Below are 12391 nucleotides of genomic sequence, written 5' to 3'. Positions count from 1 at the left end.
CTTATGACAAAATAAAGACAAATATAATTAATTTACGAAAATGTCAGCAATTTCACAGATTCCTTTATTCTTGCAGTTAAAATATAGTAAAAAGAAAAATTAAATAATGGACGTTATGATATTAATGAAAAGAATCCTATTTTTCACTCTTTTAAACAGTATGCCCACACTTTACCTTTTTAATGACAGGGTAAGGGCAAAAGTTATTTTCAAAACGACTTTTGTTGCCTTTACCTCATTTTTTAAATTTTTATCAGAAGATAATTGTCTCCTCAGTTTGCATGAATCCACTGCACTGTACTGTTGAAACACACATCATTTGTGTGTGGGTGTGTGTGGGTCCTCTTAGCTCAGATGATTTTCTGCTCTAGTTGGAAGCAGCTGTGGCCAAGGCTCTCACACCATTCACATTTCATTCCTGTATAGGAAAATTTTGTGTTATTTTAGACACACACACACAAACACACAGTCTCACTATTACTTTTTGTTTTGTATGTGTTGCTCAGTGTACCCTAAACAGAAAATTGCTATCTATTAAATGATCCTTTTTCCCCGAGATAATTACACTTTTAATCAGTAATCATGTATAATACACTGAGTCAGATTAAGGACTACTTCCAAAACGTCTATCTACATCTCATGAATGTCTCCACAAGCAGATGCACACAAGGAAAGGGGATGAAACATTTGTTAAATATTCATACCATCAGTTCCTTCAATAATGCATGTCTTCCTCAATTTGTCCACTAGACCCACAGGAGTTAGAAATAGAAATGGTCTTCTAATATTCACTCACTCACTTTCAGTAAGCGCTTTATCCTGGTCAGGGCTAACTCCTGGTGAACCTGGAGTCTATCCCAGGAACATTGGGTGTGAGGTGGGAATAGATGCTGGATGGGCCACACACATTCACACACTCATTCCTAGGCACACATAGGCAAATTTAGCTTTGACAATTCACCTGCATGTTTTTGAGAGGTGGAAGAAAACCGAAGAACCCAGAGGAAACCCACATGGACAGGGAGAGATCATGTGAAACCTCGCACAGAGAGTAATCTGAGCTCAGGATCAAACAGGTGAGGAACTTTTGGGAGTGGAGTTACAGTTATTTACCCACAAGAGCAAGTACCGAAGTTCTTTAATTCTCTCATATATCAGCAATATGCTGATGATTGCAATATTTTATTTATTACAGAGCGACACATCATACTTCACGTATATCCATTTATCGTTACATTTAATGTTGTGGAAGGTCCACATTCCTGTTATCACTTATGTTAAAGCAGCTATAAACAGTTGCTCCATCATCCCACTTCTGTTTTTTCTATCTAGAACTTAATAAGTCAAAAAAACTTCTTCCTTGAAAAAACTTTATTTCTATCAGATTGTCATCAGGTGTTTATGAATCTGCTGATTTGCATATTGAGCATTAGCACATTCCATCATCTTCTAGCCATGGGAATCAATTCAGTTATTCAATCTGAACAAAAAAAACAAAACATAGTAACAAAACTCAAACTAAATATAGAGCACAAAGGACTAAATCGAGAAGAGACGTGTAAAGTACATGCATGTGTTTATGTGAACAGATTTATTCCCAGGTCTATAAACTGTCCAACATTTAGACTGATTGGCTTTGTCTTTCATATTAATATAAAAGATTATGATTATTATTCAAACAAACATCGTTAAAATGGTTTGAGGTACATTGGTTTATGTTGGGCTCTTTATGTTGTGGATGCAAGAAATCAACTGTGTGTATTGCGCATGTGTGTGTGTGTGTCAGCCCTATAAAGTAGTTTTTTTTGTCTATTGCTGCTTTGATGCAACGTTTCATCTCAACTGTCCATGTTTTGTGAAATAGATAAATGTGTTAATACAAATTTTTGATAGAATATTTAACTTTTGAAGGATATTTCAATGCAACCTAAATGGTTGTGTCGCAATACACTGCATATTGCACTACTGCCTATATAGCATCATTTTATTAACCCCTTATTTGAAATCTACTGCAGCGTCTGTGAGAACATGCAAATTAAGAATCAATCCTTTTGTTACCATAGAAAATGTATCATAATATTATGTTGAGGTAAAGTACTCTGTGATTCTCTCTCTGAAACTGTATTGCTATAATTTATAAACAAATGACTGAGGTCAGCAGGATCACATGTCCTGGGTCCAGTGCTAGGTACAGTAGTGAACAGTAGGGCAGGGTTAAAGAGTGAGCAATGCTTTAGCTCACATTCACAGTTTCTAAATTGGGAGTGAGCACGAGCTGGTTTTCGTGTGTGTGTGTGTGTGTGTGTGTGTGTGTGTCACTCTGTGTTGTCATCCATGGGAGTGCTGTAGCTCTTGAACAGAGGCTGCATGAAGAGGCCAACAGTTCCAGAAACACAAACCAACACAAAGATCCAGAGGAAGAGCCGATCTATTACCATCGCCACGTATTTCCAGTCCTCAATGATCTGAAAAAGAGAACCAAAGCTTTGTTGAGAATGTATATTCACTTTTATTTATTTAATCATTCATTTCAGATACCTGTATCACCTGTTGGAAAACTTACAGTTGCAGCTTTACCTCTGAATGTTATAAAGCGCTGACACTGGAGACTCCTTCCATAAATGTTAAATAAACTTAAATCAAACCAGACTGTGACTTAATGAATTAATAAACCTTCAGACATTCATCTTCAAAATTCGGTTATGGACAGATGATTTTAAGAAAAGTGCATGAATAACGCCAATGCTCACCGCTTCATCATCATCCTCACTCTTTATTTTGTCAGCGATGTATCTCACGCCCTCCACAGCCTCCTCTACATCCGCTGAGCACTTCACTGCTAGCCGTTTCCGGATCTCTGTGTTGTCCTGCATTTCTCTGATCCTCCAGCTCAGGGTTTTGGGGTCCTCGTTCACAAACAACGTAGAATCTGACAGAGCCTCCTGTTCTCTTTTAAGAGTGTTCTCAGAGAACGAGCGATTTTGGTGCTTGCGCCGGAATCTCTCACGGATGTTGGACGACCCAGGCCTTTGCATGAACAACAACGCTGGCAGACGATGCAAGAAAAAGCTCTTGGCCCATGGCGGCATAGTGTGTGTGCTCGGAGAACGGTGATGAACGTTTAGCACGCAAACGCTGGTGACGATGGAGAAGGTCACCAGCACCATGGCGAACATCAGATACTTGCCGATGAGCGGCACAGCCAGCGAGGTTGGAGGCACAATCTTGGAGATGAGGAGGAGGAAAACGGTTAAGGCCAGGAGGACTGAGATACACAAGGTAATCTTCTCTCCACAGTCTGAGGGCAAGTAGAAAACCAAGATGGCCAGAGATGTGATAAGAACACACGGAACAATCAGGTTGATTGTATAGAACAGTGGTTTGCGCTTAATAATGAAGTCGTATGTGATATCCAGGTAGGTGAGGTCATCTGGGTCTTCATTCTTGCGACCGGGAAGTGACACAATGTCCCACTCACCACTGGGTTTGAAGTCATCGCGGCTTGCGAAGTCGGACAGCAGGACCAGGTCAATCTCAGTGTGGTCATACGTCCACGAGCGGAACTTCAGTGTGCAGTTCTGCTGGTCGAATGGAAAGTTTCGCACCTCAATCTTACATGCGCTTTTATAGATGGCTGGTGGCAACCAAGCCACCTCACCATTGCTGGACACGACGGCGTTGGAGTAGAAAGACACCTCGTAAGTCCCATCCGCACTAAAAGCGAGAAACGCAGTTTGGAGGTGAAAGAGTACAAAAAACTGACATTCCATTTTTCAGACCCCTGTGGATTAAATTCATTACTTGATATCACTTAAAATATCTGTTAATGATAACACTCAAAGTCCAAAGCAAACATACAAGACCTTGTTCTTGAAAATAAATAAGAAATCTCTATGACAGAGTAAACCAGTGAGGAAAATATGAAGTTAATAAAGTGATTATTTTAGTTTTTAATCTTCTTTTAGTCACTACCAGCTCAAGTGAACACTAAGAAACTAATGTAAATATTTCAATGATTCCACCTTTGTGAACCTTTGGGCTGTGTCTCAAATTGCACCGTACTAAACAGCTTGTCAGAAAACGACAGAAAAATGCTCACTTATTGTAGAGGACGATGTCTGGCAGCCATATGTGCTGTGAGGGAAGACGAACCTTCATGACACCTTCGTACTCATCTGGGTTCCACATTAATCGGTAATCATTCCACACCTAAAACACACAACACGCCCACACAACTATAAACACATCAGTACAAAAACTATACACTAAAAGGCACTACTTCTCTCTGAATGAAAATCAGAGTTGGTATTTTGGTTATGTAAAAACCTGTGCTGCTTTAGGAAATATAATCAACAACGGGGTGGTGTGATGAAGCCGAGCACTCTTAGTACTCTGGACATATAGGCTACTGGAGAAAATGTGTTGCTTTTGTATAGAAATATTAGAAATATATTACCTGAGATAATATGATAATATTACCTGAGTGAGCCAGCAGTTGGTGGTCATAATCTGTTCCCTTTCATTCTGAAAGCAGATAAATAAGTGTTATCCATGTGTGTCTGTGTGTGTCTGCATGTGTGTATGTGTATGTGTGTATGTGTCTCACCACACTGATGAGCTGCGCTAGAGACACCTGGATGGCGATGGTCACCTGCTGGCTCTTGTTGATTGCTGGTCGTATGAGCTTGTTGTAGCGTTCAGGAGAAAGGAGGTAATTAATTAATCGCTCCTCCACCTCAGCGCACAACGCTGCTACAAGACACACACAAATACACAAAATGATATAAAAAAAATGGAGAGACATGATATTCTAAAGCAAAGAGACTTCCATGTTCCTATGAAGGCAACCATTTAATGTCCTGTCTTATTGTTTAGTTATTTATCTCACCGCAATTATTCAAGCTACATTCTAGCTAATCGGAAAGTTGTGTTTTTATAAGAGTCAAGAATTTAATCTGGAGGAATGTAATTGAACAATATCAATTAAAGTCATAAAATTAATCAATTAAAGTCATTGGTGTCTCATCACACCCTTAAATACCATATAATATGTGTGGTGACCTTGACACGTGGTCAAATTTTCTACTGTTTATAATTCTGGAAACTACAGGCTTTCCAGAAGTGTGATATGTTTCTATTTTGCATGTGTCTCAAACATATGTTCAGTTCTAACATTTTAAAATCTGGTTATGTCCAAAAGTGAAAAAAGAGGAAATTGCTTTTAAATTTTTCAGTTCCACTGAAAAAACAACACATCTATGAATTACTGACTTAATTTCACCATATAATGAATAAAATATAAATATGTTATCACTTGATCATAAGCATCATCCACGTCAGTTTCTCTAGTCTGATCTGCTGAGGTAAGTCATGGCATTTAACAAACAGGAGCCTCACCATCACTCAACTGATCGCTATTAGTACTTACATCATTTTTTCTCCAGGGGAACTGTTAAACAAACCAACTAATTTGATTGGTTGAGAGGTGTTCCAATAGTGCTTGTATTTAGTATAACCGTACTGAGATGTTTCACTGTTTGTTTCGCTTGTCTGTGTTCACCACATAAAATTCCACTTCCTAGTTCAAAATGGCTATGACAAAAGTGTTAGTGACATCATCAGCAGACATGGCAATGATACTTTTCAGGAATATAACTTTTACTTGTCAATATGAAAGCTTGTTAGATGAAGATGAAAAGGAAAAAGTGACACCAATTTCAGCACCTTTAATGAGAATGTTCAAATCAGTGTCAGCTAGGAAGTGAGTGTGGCTTCTTTGGGATCTATTTCTGCTATCGGAGCAAAACAGAATAAACAGAAGATTTGACCGAAATGTCAGTTACTCGATATTAATTTCTTGTTACCTACGATTAACTGCAACCGACTCACAGTAATGCTGATATTCAGTATAACTGCACTCTTGCTTGTGTGATAATGCGTAAGTATAATATGCATGCAGAATCAGAGAGCCAAAGAGGGAAACGTTATAATGATTTGTGACAAGCAGCCTGAGCAGTGCACTGGTGCTGCTGTGTGTCTAAAGGACACAGTCAGAGTGGATTATATCACCACAGTTAATATGTTCAGCAACAACATGATTCAAACTGACAGGCTGAGACGTCATACTGCAAATACAGCCTTCAACACCCAGTCGTGCTGTCTTCACACGTCTTCTGAACCGGGGCACGTAGAAGCTGTGCTGTGTGACGCTAGTAGATGAAAGGATAAGTTAAAGCACACAAGAAGAGCACACACACACACACTTTCTACTCCCTCAGGGAACAGTATGACTTACTTTAATTTATAAATATGTAACTTTAAGGGGCAGGCATCTTGGACCAAGTATATAAAGACTTGAGCATGAGTTATAAAAATGATTTTGGGTGAAACAGACTTCCATTACTTACTAGATTACCAACGTAGCTCCAGCGAAAACTAAAGAAGCAAAAGTCATAATGCAAGGAAAATCTGGATGCCTGCTATATGGTTGATATACGCATTTCTCACTGCCTAAGGAAGCAGAACATACGTTGAGTCTCTCTCTATAAAATCTTCCTGTCAAATGTCAATCTTCATTATCTGCTTTATCATCAGTTTCATGACCTTTTAACTCATTAGCCATGTTTGAGGCAGAGTGTTTTTAATGTACTGACACACACACACACACACACACATTCACGAGTCACAGCTGCCATGTGCTTGAGGCCTTGATTCTCAAGTCTCTGGAGATCAGATCACTGGCCAACACTAAAATGACTCAATTCATCACAGTCTGATCAGCAATTTTTTTTTTTACTGCACAATCACACAGTCTCATAGTACCTTGCACTCATTTTAATGACCATATGGCTCTGTGCGCTCAGGTCGGCCACTTTCACTCTATCTAATAAAAACACTGTTTAAACACTATAAAATGTTTTATCTGGTTACTTGTATTGTAGGAAGATGGTGTAATTCGTCCTCTTGGTATTTTCACAGAGCACAGTTTGCAGTCTGATTTACTTTGAGTGTCATCATTAAGTGTGAAATGCTTCATTTTGTGTTGTCTGTTTATTAGTGAGACAACATACGATGTGATATAATCCTAGTGTATCACCTGGATGTTGGTATCAGAGCACTTTTTACGAGTATGAGTACAAGTACGAGAAATGACCATGATATCGGACCAACACTTGATACCAGTATCTATATCAATCATCACAAGGGATGCATTATCTTTATAAGATGTGAAATTGTGAAATATAAAGTTTATAAAGATTTTCTAACTCAGCTCAAGACATAACAGATCAAACCACGTCCTGCAGAGACGGCAAAAGTCTATCAAAAAGATTTTGCCAAAACGTGCTAGGACATGTCCCAAGAAATGCCTGAGAGGCCTTATGAAATGTCTCATGCTTTCTATCTATCTATCTATCTATCTATCTCTCATACACACACACACACACACCCTCCCCACACTGTGAGTTTCCAGTTCAATCAAGATGTCGATGTAGTAACCAGTAAACTATCAAGTCAGTGCATGTGCACATTTACACACAACCAGGGCTTAGAAAGCAACACAAACACACACACACACACACACACAGCCTCAGCTAAGGCTTAGAGACACAACTCTTCCACCCGGATGCACTTCAACTCAGTGAATAATTCAGTTGCACTAAAATAAAAGCTGCCTCATCATGCAGACAGTGCTGTCACACACACACACACACACACAGTTTGCATGAAGCTGAACTCTGAGGAAATTTCAATTAAATACAAAATAATAGCTGAAACTTTAAGTCTAGTACTAATACACAAAGATACTGTGTGTGTGTGTGTGTGTATGTGTGAGTGAAATATTCACCAGCTGAGTTATTTAAATCTCCTTAATTTGGGGCTGAACACACACACACACACACACACACACACACCATCCATCCATCTATCTATCTCTCTTCTTCTGTATATCCATTTAAATATCTATTCATTCATTTTTCTATTCATCAATCAATCTGTTATCTCAATCCATCTATTCTTCCAAGTATCAATCCATCCATCCATCCATCCATCCATCCACCTATCCATGTATTCTGCTATCTATTTCTTCTTCTATATTATCCATATAACCAACTATTCACTGTTTTTTCTATTCATCTATCTATCTGCCATGTCTACCATCCAACCATCCATTCATCCATCCACATATCTACCCATCTCTCTATTCTTCTATCTATCTATACCAGCACCAAAAGAAAATGGTGATTTCATGCTGAATGAGATGAGTGCTTGCTTGTAATGACAAAAAGTGTGTGTGTGTGTGTGTGTGTGTGTGTGTGTTTTACTCTTTCTTGCTGCCCTTCTGCAGCTCTGACTCACTGGACAAAAGATTTAATCATGGTTATGACATACTTATCCTGCCCTGAGACTGACACACACACACACACACACACACACACACACTAAAACTGAAGTTGTGCACCATTACTTAAACATCATACACAGTCAAAACAAGCTATGTAGTCTCTATACATATATGCTGCTTTGTTAAGAGAACACACACACACACACACACACACACACAGACAGACAGAGATAAATAGAAGCCTTTACAGAAGCCCTGCTTTCTCTGCATTATTAAAAATTGATTAGTATCTGTGACCTCACAGCGAGGTTATACCTTCTAGGTCAACTTCATTACCTCGTCATCTCTTCATCTTGTCTTCATGACACTAAAATAAAATAAATATTCACACTCTTCAACTGTAGGTGTCTTGTGTAACTGTACATGATTTCTGAATTATTGCAGTGTTATAAACAGTGTTACCGTATAGCACTGTACTTTCTTGTATCATATCTTAAAAATTAGATACATGTGAACAAACCGATTGGAAACTGCAACAACAACAACCACAAAAGTCATAGCTAACAAACAGTGAATGTCATTAATGTAAAATGGTTTGAACAATTGATGTTTGTTTATTATGCTGAGTGGGGCCAGGGAATAGCTCGCTTCTGGGTTAGCTAGCTAAACGTATCCTCGTTCATGGATGCATAACACTGAAATTAATTTCCCAGAGATGTTGTAGTGGGGATTCTGTTATTATTCAAACTAAACCATCACAGAGAGATTTACCAAGGCTTTCATTTTTGCATCATATGACACAGAAAACTGCAATGAATATTATTATTATTATTATTATTATTATTATTATTATTATTATTAATGTCATACTAGGGTGGCCATGCTTCACGATAGGGTGGCACTGGCCACCCCGGGTTACACCCATGCTATTTTTCATCTTGAGTTTAAAATTATATTAAAAGTCCAAAATGCTTTAGGCTACATCGGAAATGTAAAAAAAAAAAACATTTTATATTATATAATTTAATCTCACTTAAACTCTTGCTCATTAGAATCGAATGCATTTAATGAATGGATCTGGCAACCTTTTACCAAACGTGCTATCTATCTATCTGTCTATCTATTTATTTAGGTTAGTGTGAGGTTTTGTTAGTTTCATCTCCACACCACTGAACCTGATCTCCCAGGAGTTTCCAACAGCACACTCATTACTTACTGGTGAGGAAAAGCAGCCAAACTCCTTTTCCCATCCGAGCAGCCATGTGCAGATCCCAGCCTCCTCTCACTCTCAGCCTCTCTCCTCTCACTCTCAGCCTTTCTTCTCTCACTCTCAGCGTTCAGCTTTCAGCATTAAAGTCCAGTTCACGCTCTTAATCACGCATCACTTCTGCAGTCATTTGGCGTTAAAACGCATGCGGGGGATTGTAATCCTGCAGGATTAACAGCCTTCAGCCATCCACTTTCCCCTCTAAAAGCACATCCCTACAGTACAGAGCAGAGATTTTGCTCCTCATCCCCATCACATGAGCTGAGATAATCCAGCAGCATCCACTTTTGCTTCCCAAAAACATCCGGAACAAGGCGCAAACTGGAGCCATCCTGACGCACCGGGTTAAATGGCTCAGGGACAGGGTTGCCAGATTGGTGTTTAAGGTTTAGTCATCTCAAATGAAGTCAAGGACCATCATGCAACACATAATGACGCACAACACAGTAACACAATGCACACAGGATTACATAACATGTAAATACACAACAGTGTGAGATGACATACACTATATGGCCAAAAGTATGTGGACACCCTCCTAATGATGTGGCTGAAACACTTGAAATCAATCCACTGCTCACAGGTGCATAAACTCAAGCCTATAGCCATGCAATCTCCATACACGAACATTGGCAGTATGATTGTCTATGGAAATTGCATGGATATATGCTTGATTTTGCATGGCTATATGTGCTTGATCTTATATGTGGACACCCTCCTAATGATTGATTTCAGATGTTTCAGTCACATCAATTGCTAACATACAACATAGGTGCATACAATCAAGCATATAGCCATGCAAACATTGGCAGTATGATTGTCTATGGAAATTGGCAGTAGAATGGGTGATACTGTAGAGCTCATTGACTTTAAACACGGCACTGTCACAGGATGCTACAAGTCAATTTGTGACATTTCTGCCCCGCTAGATCTTCCCCAGTCAACAGTAAGTGCTATTATTGTGAAATGGACGTATCTAGGAGCAACAACAGCCACAAAGCAGTACAACACAAACCCACAGACCATATCAATGGCCATGGTATTGGAGTGGGATATCCAACAACCTCATGTAGGTGTCCTCATATGTTTGGCCATACAGTGCTTATAAAGTATGCTCAATTTACTCTACAATACTCAGGCCAGTAAATACTCAGGGCAGGGGATGGAACATAGGAAGAAAACTCCCGACCAGAAAAGTAATCATACTGAACTGCAACACCCAGATACTATGCAGTGTAGCAGGGTTTTGTTTTTCTGTGTGGAACGTTTCCTTTATGTCACTTACAGAAAGTTCTTCAGAAAATGATATAAACATTTTGTATTCACAAATAAATTTTCAACACTTTGAGGGGTTCAGAAATTGATCAGCTGTTGGGGTGTTTTATTTTATTAATGGAAAGAAAGCTCAGACAATTAGAAATGTAAAAACTGTTCTAATATGTCCATATAATCAATCCCCTGAGGTCTTTTTTTTATACAGGGAAACGCACAATCTGGCAACCTTGTCCAGGACGCTCAAGGTTTCGTGCTTGTTGGGAAGAGTGATGAGTTGATTATTAAACTCTCTGAACTCATTAAACACTGAAAAAAAGGTGATCAGTAGGAAGACTTTGTATTGATTTCCACTCTAAGGGGATAAAGAGAGACAAACCAGACTGGAAAGATAAATAAACGCCCCCACAGTGTAGCATAGACACCGGTTTGTCCTTCAGCTATTTGTTTACAGCACAGCACAGATATGCACTAATCCCAGCCTCTACACGCAGCTCCGCGGTGGAGAGCCGTGATCGTATAGTGGTCAGTACTCTGCGTTGTGGCCGCAGCAACCCCGGTTCGAATCCGGGTCACGGCAGGAGTTTTTAATCAGACCCGAGGTTAAAAGTTCTGCACTAAACACCTAAATCTCTCATCCACCAGCCTCCAGAGAGCACTTTCAGATTACATTAATAAAATACACCAGATCAATTCAAGCAGTGCTGCATTTACTGTCTCTAATCTACATACACAACATCATATACAGAGCTACTGCATACACACTGCTGATTTCACCATTGTACCTCATCTGAACTGGTCAGTGTGATCAGGTGCAGTTATTAAAGTTTTTTTTGGAAGTTTCATTTTCTAATCTAAAGATCATTATCTTAAAAAAGAGTAATTCACATTATTATTTTTTCAGGGAGGGGGAGCATGGTGGCTTAGTGGCTAGCACTGCTGCCTTGCAGCTGTAGGCTTGGGGGCTTGAATCCTGCCTTCGCCCTGTGTGTTTGGAGCTTTCTTGTTCTCCCTGTGCCTCAGGGGTTTCCTTCCCTAGTCTAAAGACGTGTTGTATGCTGATTGGCGTCTCTAAATTGTCCTGTGTATATCTTTGTGTGTGTGATTGTGCCCTGCAATGGGGTGGCCCCCACCTTTGCCCCAAGTCCCTTGGAAAGACTCCCTGTGACCCTGTGTCAGATAAGCGGTACGATGGATGGATGGATTATTTTTTCAAGATAATAATCTAAAGATCATTATCATAAAAATAATAATATGAATATATATAATAATGACTCAAATCTGACTGTAATTATACTAAAACTAGGAAAAGTGCTATGAATTACAAAATGTTAAAATGTTGTGATTGGTTCATAGTGAGTGAAAAGTTGAAAAGTGAATAAAAATAAATAAATATGATGGAAAGATTTATTTATTGGACTTTGCATCTTATTGGAATAATATAGATCTAATCTAATGCAAAAAAGCAAAATAAGTATCACTCTATTTATGCACTTTAAGCACTGCAT

At 39.0% G+C, this 12391-nt stretch overlaps 1 protein-coding gene and 1 non-coding gene across 2 annotated transcripts; one reads left to right on the top strand and one right to left on the bottom strand.

Moving 5' to 3' along the window:
• Positions 1-1247: 1247 nt before the first annotated feature.
• chrnb5b (cholinergic receptor, nicotinic, beta 5b) lies at positions 1248-9932 on the bottom strand. Its single transcript, XM_026940565.3, has 6 exons — positions 9561-9932; positions 4607-4752; positions 4480-4524; positions 4100-4209; positions 2751-3714; positions 1248-2465 (listed from the first exon to the last, which is right to left on the bottom strand). The coding sequence occupies exons 1-6, from the start codon at positions 9604-9606 to the stop codon at positions 2316-2318; spliced, it is 1461 nt and encodes a 486-aa protein (XP_026796366.1). The 5' UTR covers positions 9607-9932; the 3' UTR covers positions 1248-2315.
• A 1459-nt stretch (positions 9933-11391) lies between these two features.
• On the top strand, positions 11392-11463 carry trnah-gug (transfer RNA histidin (anticodon GUG)). The gene has a single exon. It is a non-coding gene; the product is annotated as a tRNA-His (tRNA).
• Positions 11464-12391: the final 928 nt, after the last annotated feature.

Source organism: Pangasianodon hypophthalmus, chromosome 7 (genome assembly GCF_027358585.1).
Source record: "Pangasianodon hypophthalmus isolate fPanHyp1 chromosome 7, fPanHyp1.pri, whole genome shotgun sequence".
Classification (NCBI taxonomy): Eukaryota; Metazoa; Chordata; class Actinopteri; order Siluriformes; family Pangasiidae; genus Pangasianodon; species Pangasianodon hypophthalmus.
This window is presented reverse-complemented; position numbering and strand designations above follow the sequence as displayed.

Coding starts and splice junctions, on each gene's coding strand:
- chrnb5b (XM_026940565.3), bottom strand. CDS start 9,606: ATGGCTGCTCGGATGGGAAAAGGAGTTTGGCTGCTTTTCCTCACCA. Junction 4,525..4,606: donor TAGCGCAGCTCATCAGTGTG/GTGAGACACATA, acceptor ATCTGCTTTCAG/AATGAAAGGGAACAGATTAT. Junction 4,210..4,479: donor CCAACTGCTGGCTCACTCAG/GTAATATTATCA, acceptor TGTGTGTTTTAG/GTGTGGAATGATTACCGATT.